This window comes from Leptosomus discolor, chromosome 9 (genome assembly GCF_034619465.1).
Source record: "Leptosomus discolor isolate bLepDis1 chromosome 9, bLepDis1.hap2, whole genome shotgun sequence".
In the NCBI taxonomy this organism is placed as follows: Eukaryota; Metazoa; Chordata; class Aves; order Leptosomiformes; family Leptosomidae; genus Leptosomus; species Leptosomus discolor.
Genome location: NC_141399.1, coordinates 15,033,952 through 15,057,996, shown reverse-complemented (window position 1 = coordinate 15,057,996; position 24,045 = coordinate 15,033,952). Strand labels below are relative to the sequence as shown.

Below are 24,045 nucleotides of genomic sequence, written 5' to 3'. Positions count from 1 at the left end.
TCAAAACACAGTAATTTCCTGGATTATATGTGAACGGGATGTTACTGGATCAGAAGCAGCAGCCTCAGGGCACCATATACATTATTATAAAATGTTAAAAAAATAAGCAATGGAACAACAAAATAAAGAGATGACATTTAATTTCCAGAATTTAATACTGAAATCAAGGTGATGCGTAACTGGAAAGTCCAATCCACTCTCTTGCAAAAAATGGGTCAGATACAAACATGTTACATACTAGAAAAACTTGCTGGTCTTTGGAATTAGTCTAAATGTACACAGCTAGACTATCAGAATGAAGCTGAGTTGTTTCCACAGCACGAGGCAATTGTATATGCAAACCTATAAGACTGTTTCATTCATCTTGAGTACATTGGTTTAGGTATTCACATTTCTTTCAAGTCTTCTTTTACATTGATCAATTAAGGCGGCTGTATTTGTGCAGTTACAGCTGCAATAAGATCTGATTTTACATCAGTGCTAGCAATTTACACTGTTCCAGATCCTCCCTTAAACAAGGATGAGCTTCCTCCATTTAAGAAGTTTCCACAGTGGGAATTTTCACAGGCGCCATTTCAATCATGCTTGAAATCCCATTGAAAACAAAGTCTGGTTAGCATCTTGGCAGAGCTGTAGATTTCCCAGGATCACTATCAGTGTTAGATAAAAAGTACAGGTGGAACAGTACAATTCAGAACGTCAAAAAATATTAAGAAAAAGATTCCCAAACACTGACTTTGGATTATAGAAATTTATACAAAACTAATGAAGCAGGAATAATTTAGTAGAATTAAAACAATAAAAGTAATAAAAATCTAAGAAATTCCCTGGACGCTCTGCAGTATTCACTGTTTCATGTTGAAAACGGGAAATCGAGCCCAGAAATATATATTAAAACTGTAATACATTAACGACTTGCACAAACAAAGCACAAAAAAAAGTGGAAAAGATCAGAAACAGACAATACTTAGGACACAAGTGGTCTGCTGTGCAGTACTAAAAGACATCAAAGACGAACCTTTTTCCTCTAGTGAGTGAAAAAACCCCAAACCCTAAGAAACGACAATGCTAGTTCTTGACTGTAGTGTGAACTTTTCCTGAAGATCACTACTTGATCTACAGAATATATTGAAGACAACCGTGTGAATCACTAAAATGACAGTGTTCTTCATAGCTGAAAGCTCAGCAGTGATCAGTTAGAAGTAATGCTGTCAAATTAACACTGTCCATACAGTGTTAAATATGGAGTTAAATACTGGGACATCTTCTATGGTCACGGGAGTACATTTCAGCTATTTTTCAACCTCTTCACAGTCAAGCACATTTTGCAGTTATTAGGGAAAGCTATTCTAAACTACTGCTTTTTTTACACTCGTCGGGTATTATACTCATCTATACCAGTATTAGTGTGAATGGAAATAGTCAGTAAATTGTAAATACTTGAGCTGAAAGCCTAAATCCAAACTTTTCTGGAAAAAACAAACAAACAAAAACCCCAAAACCAAATTAGAGGCAGCTTTTCGAAATCTGCTCCATTAACTCTAATTGGACTTTGAGAAACGTCTCAATGGGACAATGCAGTTCTGCACTGACTGACCCTGCCTGTCAGCTCAGGTTCCCTCAGTTCACAGATGGAAAGATCCATCACCCACTGAGAACCGAGCAAAACCAGTCTGAAATCTAAGGATCAGGCTAAGGTCCTGCTGCTCCCATGCTATCATATTGCTCCTCCATTGTTCTTTCCAGTACTACAGTCACTACTGAGATTCTTGCAGTTTAATGTAAAATCAGGAAGGAATTTTAAGGTGAATCAGCCTTAAAATTATTTCATTTTTGTTTACTCTTTGAGATGGCAGTGTAGAATTTGCAGCTTTATAAAGAAATTTGAAGTCTTTAATGCAGGATAACAGACTCTGTGTATGCTTGAAGACATTCTGTAATCTTAGAAAAAAAGATAGAGTACATTTCTTTCCTATATTAAGTTGAAACGCATCTATAATAGGTATTACCATGCTTACCAAATAGGCTACAACCAAAGATGATAAGAAACTTATGTACACCACTTTCTCAACAGCAGCTACTGCTGCTAAATGATGTGGTCTGTGCCAATGCTAATATGCTCTGAAGGGAAACCTGTATGGGCATAGTATAAGAAATATTTCCTTTGGCATCGGCCTTATCCGCTTATTTCTGCCCTACCATGGCCCACACTTTTGCCAGTAATTTGTGCTCAGCACCTTCTCTAGCCAACTGTGAAGTCCTCAAACTCTTGTGGAAGTGCAGCACACACAGCTATGGGGGTAAGAAGGGCTGTGGACAAAGGCTGCTTAAGCTCACAGAGACGTCAAAAGAAATCCTCATCAAACTATGGCCTCAATCAAGACCAGCCTGACAACTCCAAGCTCCTAGTAGTGGTCTGCTGATCTGAACAACACACTGAAGGCCAAAAACTGTCTTCTTGAGAATTATACATTTTCCCTTTTTCTCTTCCCCCTCATCCTGGGATGCCTGGAACAGATCACAGGTTTTTCAAATACAATTTCTATTCTATGTTCCTGGGCAGCTTTATTATCATGGTATTCTCAGTTCCAAAATCAACGTACTGCCTAAATGGAGTAAAGGGTATCGTTTCTGCTACTGACTGGAGGAATGTAATCCTAAGAACTGGGTTCCTGACAAGAACCACTTAGGAAAATAAATTTTAAAGTGTGTTTTCTCTGAAAAACTGTTTCAACTAAATGGCAATGATAGCCACAGGATGGATTTGCTTCCCCAAAATTTGATAGAGGTATTGCAACTTAAATATTCACCACTGAAAAGTATTTATTCAAATTTAGAAGTATTCTGAAATATGATGCATATTAAATATTCCTACTGAGAAGAAACCATTTGGTAAGTAATAACATCCACTTGGGAAAAGATGTCTATCAAGTACCTTACTAAAACAAATTTAAGAGAAAAGGAATGTTACTAGCCAGCTCATAAACTGTGACTGTTGTAGAAAAACATGCAAGCTAAATATCTTCAAAGGATACCAAGCAACTATTTGTATATATAAGATGGTTGGACTTGATGATCTTAGAGGTCTATTCCAACCTAATGATTCCTAATGATTCTATATCTACATCTTTCTCTGATAATCTATTCTTTGATACAGGGAAAATATGTGGATGTTGGGGCATTTCTGGATAACTTAGTTCTCAGAACGATGAGCAGGTGAGATCAGCAGGTGGAGTATGCTAACCTGACCTACTGAGGCTGTGTGCTCATTTTCAGTGGCTGGCTTGGATCCAAGTCTCACCTTCTTCAGTCTCTCTTTTTGAGGTCTCAAGAAGCCTTAAAGGCAAGAGGCACTTTCCTCTGAAATTTTATTTTGATTACTTAAGAAACATGTGAGTATGGGAAGCACCTACATGTCTACTACAGAACTGGTATGTATTTTGTTATCTTTCATTTATCATTTTTGTGATACAGCTTTCCCTGTTAAAACCAGCAAGTCAGACAGAAAACAGGTAAAAACCAAGTATTTCCCTATTTTTTTTTTCTTGGAAAAGGATCTTTCTGTTGTCCAAACACCTATATATGTAATGGCCATCAGTCAAAATTTTGGTGAAAAGATGAGAGTTTTCCAAGCACTTTAAGAGTAATTCAAATTTCAAAACATTTACTGAAGGATAGGAAAAGCAAAAGGAATAGGAAAAAATAAACATTCTATTTTCCACAGTATGGAAAACTACTTTCTCTATGTACTCTTCTTCTGCTACCTCATGAGATATGAATGCTAATATCACTCTGAAAACCAAATCTCCCACTGGAAAAAAAAAAAACATTATTTGTTAAACTGAGCCACAGAAACAATTTGTAGAATCTTGAATTATCTTGGTTAAGCTACCTACAAAAATCACTGGGCTTCAAGTAAAATAGTAACAGAAGCTTAATTCCTTTTTTATAAATAAAATGTTTTAAATATTTTCTGTACATATATAAAAACAATTTTCATTGTCTCACTATGCTGTGTGCATGTGCAACTAGACAGGTATACAGATTTATAATAATAGCTTGTACAAACATCTATATCAATGTTTTGTTTTTTGATTCCAGGATAAAACATACTTTTCTAAAAAAAAAGACTTCGGAGGATAAAGTTTACATTTTCTGTATTTCTTGATGACAGCAATTACTTTTTAGTGCATGAACGGTTGCTACTTACATTAACTTCTGTTATAGCAATATCAACGACGCTACCAACAACAATTAAGGCATCAAAAGTGTTCCATGCATCAGTGAAATAGTGCTGTTAGGACAAGCATTCAGCAGAAAGAGAGCAAGAGAAAAACACAAACAGAAAAAGAGAAGAAAAGGACAGTGTTATAACACAGAAACACTCTAGGCTTCTCTGATGTACCACTATACAATCTAATCTTTCCTTTCCATAGCTAAAAAAAATTGGCAGAAAAAAAAGGCTATTTATTTCCCATATCAACATAATTGACCTATGACTGGTCTGTACTCAAACTTTAGAAACATCAGATCAAAATCTGTGACTTGTCCAGATGATGGAAATAGTGGGGAGACAGAGAAAGAGAAGTAGGGACTGGGGAAAGTAAGCTGGGGTATACTCACATCAGCTTCACTGAGAACGACGTCTACTATGCTGCCAATAACGATGAGGGAGTCAAACGTATTCCAGGCATCACTAAAATAGCCCTGAACAGAGCAGGCAGGGTGCAAACGTTTGTGATTACACATGAAATGTCAAATATTTGCATACTTCTGTTTAGTTTTGCATAAACAGAAATTAGTTAAACAAAACCTGTGGTCTAATGAGAAAACAAAACAAAACAAACAATATTGCCTACTGAAGGAAAAGCAACATATATGTGCATGTGTGTGTATATATATACTTTATATATATACATGTACAGACACATACACAGACACACACACACGCGCACACACGCACGCAGTACACATGCATAATACACCATCATATAAGCACAATGTTGGCAAGCAAGCCATCATCCAAAACTGGTTTTGGACTTCGACCAAGGCTGAAAAATTCTAACATATATACCCTAAGAAGCGTGACAAAGTCCCTTTAATAGTATTTCTACAACACCAAGCCAATTGAAACCTCCTTAACATTAATGACTTTATGATAGTCCTATCTAAGTGACTGGTAAAAATATTCAAAGGGTCAAAGCTCATCACTGGTTAATCATGCACAATTATTGAAGTGGAACTGTGCATAAATACTAGAGAACTGACAATCTTCTGTTCATAAACTAAGTTTAATATAGGAACTCACACTATATTTGCAGTCAGGGCCTGATTCTGGAACCACTGAAGTCAGTGCTAAGTGCAATTTCTTAATGCTTTTAACTCAGCCAGTCCTTAAAATTCATGTTCGTTAATTGCTTAGTCACCCTGCCGACATTTTACAGCTTTAAATATATTCCCTATGTGTATGTTACTGGCACACCGCTGCAAATGGTTATAAAGTGCTGTCATGCAATTAGCTGTCTATTGACACCAAAACTGCACGTTTGAGCAAAAAGATATTTCAGAAGAAACCTTGAGGTAGGTTCCAGGCTCGATCTGTCACTGGGAACAAATTAAGATGTTTTACTCTGTTGAAGGCAATTCTACGGAGCCAAGATATGTGGAGATTCTCCCATATGTGGATTTCACCTAGTTATAACAGAAATTCAGAACTGCAAAAATTACTGACCTTGCCCTTTTTCTCATTCGGATATATTAATTTATCAGCCAACCATGACTAAGGAATGTGCATTACATGACAAAGGCTGAAATGTATATTTTGTACACATACACTCTGCTTTCCTGGTAATTAATTTAAAAATACTGACTTGTCAACTACAATTAAGTTCTAAAAAATAAATTTAGCAAAAGGTTTAAAATTACAAGTGTGCTAAATCTAACCTTACACCTAGTTACACTTATTATGACACTGTTTACTATAACATAATTGTTTTAGCTGAGTAGTTTGTTACACGTGTTGTTAGCACAGAAAAGCAAAATGAGCTACAAAACTTTTTAGAATTGGACAATATTTTTCCCAAGATTTTAAACTTCTAGAATTTCTAGTAACTTCGCAGTTGAAAAGTTACACTCAAGTGCATCACTATTTGAAAAAATCTAATTTCATGTGGAAATATACTCTTGAAGACTATGAGAGCTGCTACAGCAGAAGACAGCTCTACAGCATATTCTGGGAGAGTAAGCACTGAGCAGAGTCAGGAAAGCCACGTTATGTTTCTAATGCTACTTTTAAAGTTTCTAATGCTCTTTCAAATGTTTCTAACCCTCTTTTAAATCACAAATTGCTATAATTATTCCCTCCTTCAAGGAAGGGGCTGTAAGAAGAAAATAAATCAGAGTATGATTATCACTGTGGCCCTTTGTGCCCCATGCTTCTCTTTGGGATTAGTCATCAATTCCAGTCTTGGGGCAAAAGTCAGTGTTTATGGATTTGGCCTCCTGACAAGTGCATCCACTTCAGAGAGCTCCTGCACAATCCCCTATTGTTCCTTCCTTACTTGCCCTGCTTTACGAGAACAAGCCATTCCCAAAGTTTCTACTAAACATCATGCTGAACCACCTCAACAATACTTAAATTCATAATCCTAAAGAGATTAGCAGCTGCCATCTAAAGAAGGGAAGCTACTCTTACAATAGACTTCCTGATCATTCATATTCATTACTTCTCTTATTTAAAAGAAGTCTCCTTCTTCCTTTTAAAATAGTGATATTTGTATACATACATAAGAAACTACTGGCAAACAGCAAACAGATAATGAGCACAATCCTGAGCTGTGCTATCCATCTTCCTCTACAACAACAGGAACCAAAAGAGGTCCTCCAAATAAAGGTTAATTTCAGCTATGGAAAAAGTTACTTTACTAGACATGCTATAGTATAAGGCACTGAAATAACAAATTCACACTTCGATTAAATACAGCTAAAATACTTTACACATTTATTTATTTTATGAAACCTTTTCCATCAGTATAGACAAATATTGTTCAAAGTAATATGTAAAGCAAAAGCATACAAAGAAACAAAAAAACTAAGAGAAAATAAAGATGGTTCTGGAAAAGGGAGGAATGGACAAGTCACAGCAAATAAACATCATGCAAATAAGTTGTTTTCACCACTGCAATGACCCAAGATCAATTCACTTACTAGCCATCTTTCCTTTTTTCTTACAAAAATCTGATGTAAAATGACATGGAAAATCATTACAAGTTTAAGTAACAGCTATCTATCATGAAGCTGTACATATGGCATGTGTTGATGTATTATTTTAGATTTCATGGCTGTATTAGGCTTTGGACTGTACTAAACCATGCTAAGTAACATTTTAGCAAATGTGAAGAACAATGTGAAGAAAACCGCCTGCTTTTTAAGTTATATTATTAAAACTTTTTTCATTGAGAAATGCTGAAGGATAAAATCATAAATCCTGGGGAATATGTAGGCATAGAGAATTAACACCAAAATTTGTTTCTATAGATCTACCACATAAATATTTTAGTCCTTTTAGTACTCTGTTGAAAAGTTAAGGGCCTCATTTTGCAAAATACTGTGTGTTCCAATCTCCCAGTCAAGAAGTGTGCCAGAGACTCAGCAACATCTTTAATATCTATCATTTATCCAAATTTTATATATTTCAGAGCTGGAAGAAGTTTGCGGTACCTTGGTTTTAAACAACACAATATCATGGTAAGAGTATTAATAATTTATAGTAGCCTTAAGTTTGCATGACCAGCAAAACCAAAACATCACAGTTTCCACAGGCTTTTGTCACCATATTAAGGGGACACTGTCAAGCAGTGGAGATAAAAACTAACATGTTTTTATCTATTCTCATTTTTACAGTGTGGGTAATGGAGTTTTTAGTCGATCTTTAAGCATCTTTAAAATACTTTTTAAAGCACACAAAATTAATAAAGCAAACTGTCCATTCTGCCAGACTAGACTAAGAAACCCATCAGTGACACAAATACAGAGGACACGAATCAGTCTTTCCTCACAGCCCCTAAAGCAAAACATTGTTGGATTTCAGATTGTTCCTACTATTATTAAATCTTAATATGAGTTAAAGCAATTCATGGTTGTTTTAAGCGTATATCTAGTTCGAAATTTAGATTTCTAAGAGACATTCACATTCTGCTTAAGACTGCTAACTGATTTGCAATTATTAATGAACTACGTAACATATGTTGCCAATAGGTGTTCTGTTAAAGAGTATCTGACAAGTAAAAAAGCGACAGTCTTCAAAGAATAACAGGAACAACCTTAAAGATATTTAACACCCTTCCCTTCCTGCTAAGTAGTCTCTGCCAAAAGTCTGATTAATACTATGGCCTTTTACCCTTGTCCTGCTAGTTAGCAAGTTTAAGGTGTTCTGCATCCATGTGGGAACGCAATTCAGGAAATAAGAACCTTTCACTGACAGTGTCTGCCCTTCAAATTCGCAGGGTTCAGATCCAGTGATCTCGCACAGTTAAAGCATCCAATCAGATAGAAAGCATGTCACAACAGAGTTAAAACTCAAATTGTACAAAGTCTTAGAGACCAGTATTAAGACATTGCATTCGATAACAAGTAGGAAGTCCATAGTACAAATGGAGCACTGCTATTTATACACTTATGATCAGACTAATATATTTTGTGCGAGCTTCTATTTCTGACTACAGTCACAAGTGCATGGAAAACCATACAAGGATTCACAATCTTCTTTCAAAGAGCAGATGATAAAATGCAGCAAAGTCTTCTGAAACTTCAGTGTGAAACAAGGATATAAAACAGTAAATACAAATCAGGAAACACAATCAGCATACTCATGACGCTGTAGTCCACATAGCTGAGCTACCTCCTCTGGGGCCTCATACTGTGTTATTTTTCATAGCATTTAAATAAGGTGACACAAAAATACAAATAAATTCATTAGAAATGTACAATGGACTGGACAGTGCAGAGCAAGACTACAGCAGAGTGGGTAAGCATTCACCCAGAACTCCACACTTCACATCTCAACAGCAGACCTCAAGTGATGTGTAATTTGTTTACTTCTGCAGGCAAATACAAGCTAGCTTTAAATCAAGTAGCTCAGGCTCCACAGCCAAGCTCACGACTAAACGCAAGATGAGTAAGTAGTTTTGAAAAGCTGGAAAGCAGTTATACACCTACCCTACACTGAGCTCTGGGCAGCCATGACTATGTTGCTTTACGTATGAGAGCTAGCTTGTTTAAAGCAAGAATAAGATTGCCCAAACAGCCTACAGTCATTCAGTTCACAACTTAACACCAGGAAAGGGCACAGTTCACAGCCAATTACAGATGTGGATACATACGTTAAAAGAAGGGCAAAAAAAGACCAGCCTTAGATGGTGAGATCAGTAAACTTCAAATGGCATGTCTGGCTTTTTTCAAATTCCATGTATAACAAGTGACCACATTCTACTTATTTAAATAGATATAAGCCCAGAATAAACATTACTTTCATTGTACTGAAAACAAAATTTAGTTTAGTTTTTCATTATTAACTTTTGCACCGCCATAAATGCAGTATGAGAACTGAAAAAAAGACTACATTAACTTTCACAGTCTGATTTTATTTATTTTTTTCAATTAGTAATTAGTTACCAGTTTCTCTTGCAAATCTACTTTGGAAAATGTGTCCACACTATTCATTTTGACAGTGTCCCTTTAAGGCAAGGAATCAACTTCTTGCTGTGGGGCCCTCAACTAAGTATTGTGTATTTATAACTGAAAACATAAAAATCTAAAAAGGCTATTGAATATGCAAATGATTTATGAGTATGTTTATAAACTATAGCCAACTACTTCAAAGAAATAATTTTGCATTTTCAAATAGGAAATATAACATAACATACAGCTCTTTACTGGAGATTAACTTAGCGTAAAGTTATGAATGTAGTCCATGAATACAAGCACTAATGCTTGTAATATGAAATGATTCATCTGATTTATAAAGGGACATTTTCATTACCTCAAAATATTCCAGATCTTATCAACCACCTTGTAATATTTTTTTTTGATATCTGCATTTCATTTCCTGGAGTTATATAGACACATATTGTCAGACTAACATTTCTATTATGATTTCACTGAGAGATAAATGTGCGAAATGTATCTTCTTTTTGTTCTTTGAATAATACTCAGCTAGTGTGAAACTTACGTTATACTTAATTCCTGTGGTGATCACCTAATTAAATCACATCTAGAACTTACCTTGGGTTTGAATGCAATCAGTTTCAAAACCATTTCAACAGTGAACACTCCTGTGAAAACCATATTCATAATGTCCATTGCATCATTAAAGAGCTTAGACTGTCCATAGTGCTGTGAATGAAAAATACAATACTTTTAAAAGTAAAGGCTTTAAAATAGTAAAGGCAGCCCAATATTTTCTAGTAGTATTTATGATGCACACCTATAATACATAGAAGACTAGCTGAACATCACTGGCCAAGAAAGGAGTTTAAATCTATTCTGTTCAGGCACTGAGTGGAATAAAGTTGTCATTCCTCTACAACTTAAGGGAATCTCCAAAGAGATCATCTAGTCCAATCCAGGGAAATATGGAGTAGTAAATATATAAAATGAACACAGAACAAGTACAGAAACTACACAGAGGTGAAGTAATGCTTAAAGGCATCGCACAAAATAATATATTAGATAAAAGAATCTAAGGGGTTGAGAAATGTTTGCTAACAAAAATTGGACTTTTCAGATTTTCTTGCACATGGATAATCTTGAGAGTACACATGCATAATACAAATTGAATTACACTGCAGGTACAAAATGAAGCTCAAAGAGCTTGATCAGGTTAGGAAGACATTTATCAACATCAAGCTGTTTTGAACAATTTTACTTCAGAGAACTGATAAACAGACCAGAACATGTCACAGAAGAGTACTATGATCAGAGGTGCTTTTTTTTAAATTTCACTTCATTAAAAAAATACAGATTGCCACAAATTAAAGGCATTATATCATCCCTATCCTACCCTGCAATTCATGCCAACAGCTTCAGAAGAGCTTCTCGTTTTCCTACCTGCATAGCCAAGCAAAGTGTGTTCAGCATGATGAGGACAAACATGATGTATTCAAATCCAGTAGAATTCACCACATACCAGAACTTGTACTGATAAGGATTTTTTGGAATATATCTACGAAGAGGACGTGCCTTCAAAGCATATTCTACACACTGACGCTGTAAAAGCAAAGACATCAAAAATTGTCAGACTATCAACTGATAATACATCACTAAGTGCAAACTGTTAAATGTAAGTCGTAAAAACAGGCAGTCTATCTACTTGGTGTATCGTTTTTTATTATAAAGTGTTAATAAAGTAATCAAGTAGCTTACCAGTCCTCACTTGGATAGTTACAACTGTGTCCGTACACTACTATACATATACACTACTCAGCCACATACAAAGAATCAAATAATGCTCGTGGAAATTCTGACTTCATACAGTGCAGCAGTATACAGTAGTATACCACAGACTATATGTATGTACATGTATAGTATACAGCATGACCATTAGTTCATCTAAAAGTCATGCTTTGTCTTTACCAAATTTTTAACCACCAACAAAACTGCATAGTATAAAACCCTAGAGTCAGCAAAACAAATACTGAGGAACTGTTATTCCTAATAGTTCAGTTAAATTGCCCAGTGAAATAGTGTCATTTATGTAGGAAAATCACAGATTCATCTCTATTAGTGCCTGAAATCTTCACATAGGCTGGGCCTTCCACTTATCTAAGCATTAAAGAATGCTTACAAAAGCTGACAGGGCACAAAGTGCAGAATGAACGCTGGCTAAAGTTTCATGCTCAACTTAGTTTAAATGAAATGTGTTGCAGCTGGACATGAGTACCTGAAAATTCATGACTGGTGAGTTATGAGTTTCTCAGTCAAAGGACTAAACAGTAAGAGGGGACAGATTTTTAACTTGAATCTGAATATTCCCATGAATTTCTCAATAAATGAGGAGGGGGGAAGAGTAGAACATTTTGAATACTTTCACTTTGAACACTTTCAGACTATTCAAAACACAAAATTTATTTTCCTGTTCTTACTGTAAAACCTACATCTGCCTATGAATAAGCTGGCAAGTGCTGTATTCTTCTTAATGTGACACCAAGTGAGACACTAACAAGTTTACAAGCTTTATGTAACACTTTTCACAACAAAAAGACTGATATGTTGGGCTTACAGAAAGAGGAACACACAACGACCTGAATTCCAGTTGACAGTATTTATGAATCCCATTTTTTTACTAAGATATGTGTTTGGTGCCCTCTTCTGACCCAAAGCAGAAAGGAAACTCTTCACACATAAAAAAAGGATACTTTCAGAAGTTAAGAGTTCATTATTTATTTTAACCTGATTTTTGTCCAGCTCACAGTTCTTATACTCTTGTTCTCCCTGTTCTTGGAATGTAACAATCACAAAACCAACAAATATGTTCATCATAAAGAAAGCAATAATGATGATATAGATGATGAAAAAAATGGAGATCTCCACTCTATAGTTGTATACAGGTCCTACATTCTCGCCATTTGAATCAATAGCTTTGTATAGCAGCCTGAAAAACAAACAAAATTTTTTCTTTATTACCATTAAAATAACAAAAGACAGTAAAATATGCAGACTTAAAGGACAGGTTTCAGAAATGGTCTGCTGTTTACTGTTATCTCTTTCTAGTTACTGACAGTGCTTGCAAGCATATTGAAACCAGAAGAATCACACCACACTATACACTTTTTGCCAAAAGAATCAAGGCAATGACTAGATGGTCGTATTTTTATTTTTTTTCTTTCCCTATATAAACTATCCTCTAAGACTTCTCTCATTTAGGGAAATAGTGAGTGGTAGTTTGCTCTTCCTAGGTTTCTCTATACAGTGTAATATTGCCTGATTTTTTTTAGTAAAAGTTTTACTCAAAGGCCTAAAATTTTATTATTATTATTATTTAAAGGGCATCAATGGATAAACATCTAAAAGGATTACGTCCCTTAGAGCTAAGGAATAGCTTATTATAGCAAAAGCAGCTAAAAGATTAGGAATCAAACAATATTTAAAAAGTTTGCCCTTTATAGACAGAAGTTAATGAAGAAATATAGGAAAAGTGCACAGATTCAGAAGAACGGTAGGTTTTTTCCCTTCGTCCACTCATACATTTTTATACCATCATTTAAGACTGCTTTGTTGTCCAAAAAGGCCTGGTAAATGATAAAGAACTGTTCTGGAAAATGTCACCATCCTAACAATGCTGTGAAAACATGGAGAATTCACTCACGCTGGCCAGCCTTCAAAAGTGGATACTGTAAAAAGGGCCATCATAGCAGACAGAACATTATCAAAGTTGAAATCACTATTTTGCCAGACCCTCTCTTTGACCATTGGATTATCAACATCTCCATCTTTATAAACGATGTATATCCCTCTGTGGGAAAGAGACAAATGCCATTAGTGAAATATTACATTAGCCTCAGAGTTACTCAATGCTCTATTCAAAACAGTTTCTCACTCTCTCCCTAAGCTTGTTTTATTTCCCTGTTAACCTGTGTTTTCTGGTGGATTTAAGATGATAAGTTCAATTTACATAAACCGAAATGCCTGACACAAACATGCCCATATCTGCTACAGTTTAAATCATTCAGAATATAATGCATCACATTCTTAGATCAAAGATGTTCTCACCGGCATTCCTCAGGATTCTGCTTTGCCTCATCAGTGCACCTGTAGAATTTTCCCTACATACAAAACAAAAGCAATGACAAAATGCAGAATATGCAAAACAAACACATTTATACTATGATTGGTTCAGAATGGGACCAACCCAGTTTCAGCAGCAAGCCACCAAGAATTCAAGCCAGCTTTGCTTTTCTTGATTTTGAGAGTGTCTACTTACCTTGAACAGCTGCACTCCAATACAAGCAAACATGAACTGCAGCAGAGTTGTAACAATCATGATATTACCAATAGTTCTAATAGCCACAAAGACACATTGAACAACATGCTGGAAATTAAAAAAAAAATATCTATTTTAATACAACTTGTTACTTAGTATCACAGAATACATACCACAGAAGTCTATTTTATTACACTCAGATTATTTTTTTTAAATTACAATTTTTGTGTTGTCAGTATTATACTTACTACCATAATTAAAATCGTTTTCTAAATTTGTCTAGTAGTCCGTTGACATAGACCTATCAACATCAATTGACTAAAAATTACATAAGCATTATGGAAAACCAGTTAAAATACTGCTCTGATGTCTTGGTTCACAGCAAGTATTACAGCCAAAATCTGCTCTCCACAGCACTGATGTCCCTTCACATACAAACTGCTGTAACTGTGGGCAGAACCTGGCCTAGGATGTTTAATAATCAGAATCCAATTTATGTCTTTGCCCTGTGAACTTCTCTAGGTCATTTTTCTTGTGCAAGAATTTTTAACCTGAGGCAGGACTGAAGAATCAGGCCAACAGAAATATAACTTAAAAAATAAAAATAAACACCTTAAGTCCTTTTGCTCTGTTTATTGCCCTTAGAGGCCTCAAGACTCTTAAAACTCTGAGGATCTTCACAACTGAGATAGCACTTGATCTAGGGGGGGAAAAAAAAACCAACAGTTATTGTGTTACTTCTAAGGTAACTGATTTTATTACCGAGAATAACAATGTTCTTGTAACTTCCTTATACATAAAGTCTTCCTTATATATGTCTTAATATATATACACAAAATTTTAAGTCTTTATTGATCCTTTATTAATATTAGAAAATAGTATCAATCTCAAACTCCATAAAAATTATTTTGATTTCTGGAGCAACTTGAGAATTAACAGCTCAGAAGCTTGTCTGACACTGTAATGCAGTTAAGTTTGGTCAGGAGTAAAATAGTCCCCAAAGTATTTTTCAGTGCTGACAAGCTCTTTCGAAGACACTATGTAAGTCCTGTAAATCAATGAATACTTTAATTTCCAACCAGCTGGAGGTGAAAATATCTCAAATGACTCACATTCTCTTTGTTTAAGTAGCTAGTACTGAGGAGACAGTAGCAGACAGCCTTTTAAAGAACATACTGTGAATCTGAAAGTTTGCGTAAAAGGTATTCTAGTATGAGCAGAATACAAAGCGGGAAGCAGCTGGCTGACACCCATCCCTTGCTCTTTTCTAAGTCACTAAGGGTTTCACAGAGGATTTTAAATAAGGCACAACTGCTCAGTGAATCAATAAGCACCTTCAGACTCTTTTATCACATTTAGCCTATTCCAAACAAAGCAAGAAAATCTCTTCACTACCACCTACAGTCCTGATTAAGGTACAACTTCTTTCCCCTTCAAATATTGTGAAGTTACAAATGCCAGTAGGTCAATGCTGAAAGAGCAAGCTTGTAGAACTAGATTATAGATGTGGCAATAGCACAAAAGAGGGTATATAAACCTCCTGAAGCTTCAGGAATTACTTACTACACAACACAGTGTCATGGTGCTCTTCCTTGTTCTTGATAATAGTGGGAAGCAGTAGTTTCTTTCCAACTCATATTAGTAATGAGTTACCACACTCTCCATATAAAGCACTACCTCTTGCCAGTCCCAACCCTGAGTACTGATACTGCACAGCCGCACACAATGGGGGAAGAAAAGGAGCTGAAACACTGATTTCAGTGTAAAACCCCAAAGCAAAAATAAATCACTCACATTGTAAGTATAGTACTTACTGAATACCAAATGATACCAGAGAAACACCCACAACCAGCAAATCCAGCAAATTAAAATAATTCCTGCAGAAGGACCCTTTATGAAGGAACGCTCCGAAAGCTGTCATCTAAAAATAGAATTGTTACACGTTTAGTCTACATTTCAGTTTATTCAAATTCACATTTAGGCTGTTTACAAGACACTTGCCTACAGTGTGAACGCATAAAATACTATCTCACTTTCTAAAAGCAATTGAGATATAAAACAATTCCACTATGTAGATTAAATCTTTCATTTAAATGATAAAAATACCACTCAAGCAACACCAGTAAATGGGTTAATTGTATCTGATGTCAACAAATGTTTTATTTGGTGTAAGAACTGATTAGGCTAAGGTGATCACACTGAATTGATTTGGCCTTTGTTAGAAAAATTACTACAACAACCATAAAATTTCCATGCTTACTGAACTACAAGGTACAGATTCTGACTCCTAATCCTTCATACTGTCTTAAGAATTAAAGGAGCTGAAAATGTATTGCAAAAACCTGAGAATCAAATCTGGTACAGAACCAGCACAAGGCTGTCGTAAGGCAGCACTACATCGGTATTTCCCTTTGGCTCACAGGAGACATGTTAATATCTTGGAATAACCTGGAATGACCTGTAGGTTGTTTTGTGTTACCTGTGGACAAGGGTCCCCAAGTTTTGCTGGTCTGTGGGGAATATCAAACACTGCTCTCCCTATCAGACTTTCTCTTCATTTTTCGCTTTCTGTGCCTAGATTATGATGAACGAATCACACAAAGGGTATCTTGTGAAAGAACCTGCATGCATCATTTGCAGGTTTCACTAGGAGCCAGTGATAGAGGCTCTATTAATTATGGCTGCAGACAAAGTCTGGGCAGATGTTCTCAGCTATTGCAAAGCTGAATTGAGCTCCTAAATCTCTGATTAGACTCTTATCATAACGGCAAGTAAGCACCAGTTATAAAATGCACAGAAGAATCCGGTTAAGCCACTAGAAGCATAGAATCTTCACTTAAGTAGAATTTTGCATGCGTTTTTCCATAGTTGTGGATTAAGACTGAAACACTGAAACTAAAAAGTTGAAATTAAAATAAGGATACCTTTGAAAAATACCTAGTAGTCAGTTTAGGCACAGAGATTCTAATTTCTTCAGCCTTAAGGTCCTCTTAAAAAGACCTGAGTACTCTCAGCTAATCATTGTTTTCCACAGTTAAGCAAACTCAGTGCCAGCCAGAGAACATATGGTATTGACTATGCATTTGAAACCCATTACTTTCTATTCTGTTCTGTTCCTCAAGATGAAATGAAAATACTTTATTTCCTTTCCTCTTGCAGGAGATTATTACATCTTTCAAGACTGTTCCACAATGTAGAACAGAGTGACTGTCAACGGGCATCTCAGTCCACTGTGTCAATAGTCACATGCACAACTTGTAGGCCTTTTGCATGAGAAGCTATCAGCGTCAGTGCAAGTTATATATCTGCAAAGGAATGAACTACAAAAGATGCATTTTTCTTGGAAACCCTTCTCTCCATATTCTCATGTTAAACTTTCCTTTGTTATCAAAATACTAACTGTTCCATAAAACTAGAAGAGTAACACTTATTTAAAGCTTTAACCTATGCCATGGCATGAGACATGTAATAAAATTTCCCATAAATTCCTAGCTCTCTTCACTTACAGCTGTATAGAACATGGCTAAACTTATTAAAATCAGTGGGAGCTGAGCACTAAAATAAGCCTGAATATCAAACTTACATCTGTTTATAAATACACTGTAGTATGTTATCAGTTAGCAGCACACAAAGTTTCATGTAAAGACTCACACAAAAGTGAAGATATATTGACCTAAAAATACAGGTGAAGTATCTGTCTCTCCATCTTTATATGGAGACTCATATTTCCATCACTACAAATCCGAGCAGAAGCATTTGACTAAAGCTCTCTATAGCAAATCATTCTATCCTTTGCATAGATCAAGACCAAAGCGAAGCCCAGAGCAGATTGGAGATGGTGAGCGCTGTCACACTGCCTTTGGTGGAGCAGATGCTGCAGGACACTCAACAAGCTGAGCACCTGGGGCACCACCAGTGCCACTCCTTCCCTCCTGCCTGTAATTCCACACCAGCAGGGACTGGTTTAAATGGTGTAGGATTAGCACAGCTGGGGCAAGGTTAAAAGCACAAGACCCTAACTTGACCTATGCTCTGATGTTGTCACATTTCCTAAGTACTGCAAACAGGATGGTAAACTGGATTTCAATGCCACGTTGGGTTTACATAAGAGAATTTGTGAATGCTTTAAACTGATGTTGCAGCTTTTCTGTTATTCAGATCCTCGACACCATATAATGTGGAAATCCTCATGTTTGCAGACCAGTCAAAAAGATAGAGCACAGGGACACCCTTCACGAGCTGAAAGTTACTCTGTTTTAATGCTTGTTTTTTGAACATTTACAAGTTTCTTCACTGCAGCTGATAATATTGCCTCTGGTTATCTTGATTTCAGTTTCATATACTTTTTACTTGGAAGTTAAGGAATGCCATTGTTACTGCAAGTCTAGCCTCAAATTTACGCCTTGCAGAATACACACAGCTTCTGTATGACTTTGATACTGTGGAAAGCACAGCGCAAAACTCAGCATGGAAGACGTGGAGGACTCCAGCCATAAGCAAGCAAAGCCAGTGTCTGGAATATGTTAGTAAAGCAGGCACTGTATATGTACTCGTGTCATGTTCTGGATGTCCCTTACATTTTTATAGTACAATTTATTATCCTTTATAAATACATGTGAGTGCACTGCAGGGCCAAGCTTCCTGGAGAAAGTGGAGTCAGGAGCATCAACATTTTTGGCTATGATGGTGCTTCTTGTTTCTTTGTAATATTTTACAATGCCAGATTTCAGCAGTCCAAGCTCTAGACCTTCCTGCTTTCCCTGGATAACTTTTGAGTGTTAGTGGGAATGGTTTTTTTTCTTAGCACATCCAGTTATGCCTCTATGCCACACTTTATAATTCCTCTGTCTCCTAGAGAAACACAACTGGAACTGCAGGAGCTATGCAACCTGCGGCTCAGTGCATGTGGAAGTTTACCAGCTCTCTTCTGCCAGAGAAATGGTGGTAACATTTTGTATGGCTTCTCAAATTCAGAGTTGGGAATTAGTTTGATCTAATGCTACAGTTCTCTTTGGTGCTTCGTTCTTCCATTTAGTTTGGCCTTTCCCTAGCATTGAAAAAACTGGATATTTATTTTAGAATGCTACAAATGTTGTAAGATTAATCAATACTATAGCAAGCTCCTCACTGCTGAAAATGAGAAGGGGATAAACGTTAAGTCTGGGAGAATATTTGCAAACATAAAAATAGTCTACTACTTACAGTACAGCTTATCTTGTAAACAGCCCAAATATTGCATCAATTAGTATAAATCAAACTGCATTATGAAGAGTATGCACAGCAACATGAGCAAAAGCTGGGAGAAGAGATTTTGTTAAGCTTAATTCTCAACTGGAAATGCAAAGTTTATGTACAGATTCTTAGTGTACCAGAAATGCTTGAGCATATAGATCAGGGTTACTCAACCAAAAACTGATGGTGAATATGCACAGCACAAAACTTTTAGGAATTACGTGTAAATCTCTGAAAAAATATTTTGCCGCCAACATTTTGATTTCTTTAATGAGTATTTTCTTACTTGTGAACCTAATCCTCAGTTATATGGCTTCCTTGCCAGAGTAAGCTTCATAAATCTAAAATCTGAGTAACCCCAATGGATATTCTTAGTAATCAGTACACAAACTATACATTAAAATGCCAATTTTTGACTCATGCATGGGTAATACATTTAAGCAAGCATATTTATGCCTTTCTGTGTATTTAAATGTATGCCCAAGAGAAATGCAAACTCTCTTAGTATGTAGATAGATAAATGCAAGATATCTTGCAAGTCCTATTGCAAGAAAATAGTTATCTACTATTTTAGCTTTGTGAATATAGTTCAGCAAAAGAAATGAGAAATTACATGCTCCCTCCTTAAAAGACTGATTATCTCTTTGGAAATGCCAGAGCAAGGAGAAGGAAAAGCTCATGCGCAGTGATTATTTTTCCCTTTTCTGACAGCTGGAAGTTTAAAAAGGGTAAAAAATGAATTATTAAATTCATGTAATGATAAAAAAATCAGCTTCTTCATGCACCCAATGGTAAAAAAATAACCAATCAAAACTATGAGGAACTGTCAAATAAAAAAATCCTCTGATTTAAAAAAAGTTTAGCTTTGATCGCTTAGAGAAAAGGCGAAGAACACTTCAAGTGCCTTTTCTTGGCAGGTGACACACAAGGAAAATCCTTTTAAACAAACTTCCTTTAAAAACCTGTTACCTTCAAAATGATCTCAAATGTAAACATACTAGTGAAGACATAATCTGCATACCCTAGGATCTGGAAGGTAAACAAAAAGTTACAAACATTATTGCTAAAGCTGCTTTTGAGCTAACAAGGATCAATTAACAATGCATTACCTTTAACAGGATTTCAACAGTAAAGATGGCTGTGAAAGCATAGTCAAAGTAACCAAGTATCTGCAAGGTATAATACGTGCCACAGTAAGAAATCCATCTATTAATAATTTTTTACAATTTAGACCACATGCACAACAACACCTGAATTAATCTAAGTAGGCAGATGGGGAATTTAGACAAAGTAGTTTAAAATTCCAGCTATCGTGCAACCACTTTTATTTACTTAAAAATTTATCAGATGCCACTGTGATATTAGATCTCACCCCTAAAGAGTTAATAGGACCCAACAAGCAACACTGTCTTTTTAATTCAGCCTTTCCTCTATCAGCTTTCACAGGTACTTTCTTCAGCGTTTAGCAGAGATAGAGAATATTATATAAAGAATAAATACTTATAAATAACGTCTTTTTTTTTTTAAACGGAAGTATTGCATCAAAAAATAAAACTCCCAATGGATGCTTCTAGATTGAACATCATTCTACATTCTGCTACATTATATTGTTCCTGTACAGATTGGGCTAGAGTGTCACAGTGCAAATTAACAAATAACTAATTACTTAAAATCAGCACTACAACTCTTCTTTCTTGAACTTGGGAAACACGGCAGTGATTTTCTGTAGGAAACTGAAAAGAACCCACAACAGTTGCATAGTGATATGCAAATTTTACAGAGGTTGTGGATGTGATATTAACCTCACTGCTGTCAATAGGACAGCTGCCATATATTTTACTACAACCAAGATTTCGCCCTTTCGAGGTGGCCATATCGCTAGTACCTAATTTAGCGATTGACATGCATTGCAGTAGGGTCCAAGTCAGTTTCAAGGATCCAGCAATCCAACTAGCAAACAGTTGTGCACAAAAACATGTTGCCTGTGGCTCAGCAACTAATAAAATGGGAAGGAGAAATAAAATAGACAACATACAAAGAAAGTATTCCTATTAGAACATATGAAAGGAAATAAATCTTCCCCCCATGTTCAGTTGAAGATCACATCCTTCGGCCCCTTGCTGTGGCTGAAAAAACAGGCAAATACTAAAGCCATTCCACAAAGATTAATTGGTAAAAGAATTCATTCTAGATTTAAAAGAAAATATTTAAAGGCATTCCAGCTTGTAAACTTTTATTCCCTTGCTGAGCTGGCTGGTTGAAGGAACGTGATCATTCAAGGTAGCAACAAGAAAAATATGCAGGTCTGGTGCATTTGTGAATATTTACAACAGGGCAATGCCTTCTTGAAATGATTAACACATTTTACCTGTCTGTGTCCCAAATAGGAATGATCCTTTCAGTTATCACCACTCTCCAGTCACATTTTCCTAGTACTCCTCTATTTACAAAAACAATTATCAGCCCTTAGAGCCATTTTTACAATAACAATTTCACTATTCCCAACCAGCTCTCTTTTTATCTATTAGTGTGATTTACACAGGATTGCACTTGTCCAGTTTTATAAATACGGGAAGCACACAGCTCTACTGAATAGTACATGAAGAGTGTCTTTGCGCTTTGACCTCCTTTTACCTTTGAAGAAAGTTATAGCTTTTTGGTTTTTACTAATGATATCAAAAAAACGTTCAGAGAGTGACAACAGCCAAAAGAGGGCATTCAGAGGCTGCATCTACACTAGCAAGAACTACAGAGATACAACCTCTACTGACCTAGTATGCCCATCTTTCCTGTAAGAGGTGAAAGAGTTTCTCTAACTCCACAGCAATCTCTACAGATCAATTTATACCTAAGACAGGAGAGGCCTGGAAGTTCTGTCAGACTATCTCAGAAGCCCCCACAGACTATTACCAAGTTGCATTGTCTCTGCTATTTCATACCTAATCTAAAGCATGCACAACTCACAATAACATGAGAATTTACTTCACCACTAATACAAGTACAAGTTAAACTTTAGTGGTCACGACAGCAGATTTACGTTTGTTTCTCTGTCCAATAATTGTGCATTTGAGTAACAAGCAAGTCTTCTACTATATTAAGAACTTAAAATGGGGGATTCAGGAATCTGTTTTAGGAGAACACAGATGTTTACTCACCACGTAAAATACGCTTTTACTGAGTAACAGAAACATTCCTGAAAGTAATTTTCTCACATATATTTTGTTTCTACAAGTATACCTAAAAAAGGATGCAGAAACATTTCCAAAATTTTTGGTCTGTACATAGGTTGAAATGGCATTTGACGCTGAATCAAAGCAAGCGTTGGGCATGCTCTGATCCTCGTCTTACGTGTGAGTTTAGAAAAAAGTGAAACTTGTTTAGTGTCTGATACGGCCAACCAGGAATCCAAGGATCTTCGGGTCCGATGTGGTGGTACTCAAACTCAGTGAGGCCACACTAGCTTCTTTGAAAGAAGAGTTAGTATCCTTACAGATCCATACACTCACTTAACGGAGTGACACTCTGAGTTCCCCAAGACCATACAATAGAGCCAATGAAAGAGAAGAGAGGACAGGTCAGAGTCTATTCCCAACATTTATAAACAGTGATAATTTTAACTGGCATTTTTAAATCAGTGTCAAACACTGAGAGCCACTAAGAGATTCAGGAAATGCATATCAGGTACACCAGCTGAAAATTATGAAAAAATATGAAAATTGTAAAGATTATGCTCAGCTTGAGCACATTTTATTTTTATATATTTATAACTAACAAATGAAAAACAGTATGTACATAATAAACGGTTTTAATACCCAAGATGTTCCATCAATAAAGTTACTTGTCTTTAAAGACTTATGTTTTTTAAAGCAAAAAGAATTAGAAATTTATAACTTGAAAAAGGAAAAGGAAAGTTTCTGAAGTTGAAAACTAAAATCAGGCACTAGGCCCAAAGGATATATTTATCCTTTGTGAGGATATATTTATCTTCAGACACATAAACATATATGTAAAGATATATTTATCCTCAGACAGAAAAATGAAGGGCTTACATTATTTCGAAAAGAGTGGCTGCGAATTGGATCTTCTGCTGCTAGGGAAACACTGCTCAGCATGATGAAGACAAGGATGAGATTGGTGAAGATGTGGTGATTGATGAGTCTGTGGCATCCCACTCGAATTCTGAAGAAGAGAAACAAAAATATACCATGTGTGCAAATAGAATTCAGCAGACAGCTAATGTACATGTTTTCTATTTCTTGGCCAACAGTGACAGAACATAGCAACCATCAGCAGTTAAAAGCAGTCCAAGTGTTAAAGCTATTACTCTGATTTCTAAAAATGTAAATAAATTCAGAATCCAACCCACCTGTGGTGAAGATGCACTTATCAAAGGAATCTGAGAGATTTCCAAGCTCCTATCGGTTTTCATTTGGTTACGAATGCCACTACAAGTTCCAGTGTTTGTACCACTGCACACATACAGAGGCCAATGTCAAAAGGACCAACGCTAGATAGTAAGTCATTTCAGATCCCCAGTTTGGTTTGATTCTTACTAAACCTGTCAAAAATACTCATTTGGTGAGATGCAGCTTAGGCTGCAGATCTTATTGTGCTACTTAGAGACTCAATCCAAATCAGAATCTCCTGTGAAGATGTTCTTATAGAATTACAGGACAAGTGGTTGTTGAAGATTACAGAGCTGCCAAGTTGCAGCCACGTAACATGAAGTGGAACTGAACATATGCTTCGAGTCACTGAGCCCAAGGTTATTACAAATGCTGTTGAGCACCTTGGTAGAATAGGTTGGGATTAAAGTGGCAAAAAGGCAGGATCAG

The 24,045-nt window shown here is 36.0% G+C and overlaps 1 protein-coding gene across 2 annotated transcripts in view; it reads right to left on the bottom strand.

Annotated features, from left to right (window-relative positions):
• The window catches only part of CACNA1D (calcium voltage-gated channel subunit alpha1 D), a 198,204-nt gene that overhangs the window by 47,022 nt on the left and 127,137 nt on the right, over window positions 1-24,045 (bottom strand). Inside the window, exons 20-32 of one of the 2 annotated variants that reach the window (XM_086470607.1) lie at window positions 23,260-23,389; window positions 20,320-20,379; window positions 20,180-20,239; window positions 15,793-15,899; window positions 14,591-14,678; window positions 13,979-14,086; window positions 13,768-13,820; window positions 13,364-13,510; window positions 12,448-12,649; window positions 11,107-11,265; window positions 10,282-10,392; window positions 4,624-4,707; window positions 4,211-4,294 (exon numbers count right to left, since the gene is read on the bottom strand). In XM_086470607.1, the coding sequence (XP_086326733.1) occupies window positions 4,211-4,294; window positions 4,624-4,707; window positions 10,282-10,392; window positions 11,107-11,265; window positions 12,448-12,649; window positions 13,364-13,510; window positions 13,768-13,820; window positions 13,979-14,086; window positions 14,591-14,678; window positions 15,793-15,899; window positions 20,180-20,239; window positions 20,320-20,379; window positions 23,260-23,389 (1,393 nt within the window). The remainder of the gene's footprint in view (window positions 1-4,210; window positions 4,295-4,623; window positions 4,708-10,281; window positions 10,393-11,106; window positions 11,266-12,447; window positions 12,650-13,363; window positions 13,511-13,767; window positions 13,821-13,978; window positions 14,087-14,590; window positions 14,679-15,792; window positions 15,900-20,179; window positions 20,240-20,319; window positions 20,380-23,259; window positions 23,390-24,045) is intronic. The other variant, XM_086470608.1, reaches the window with a different exon arrangement.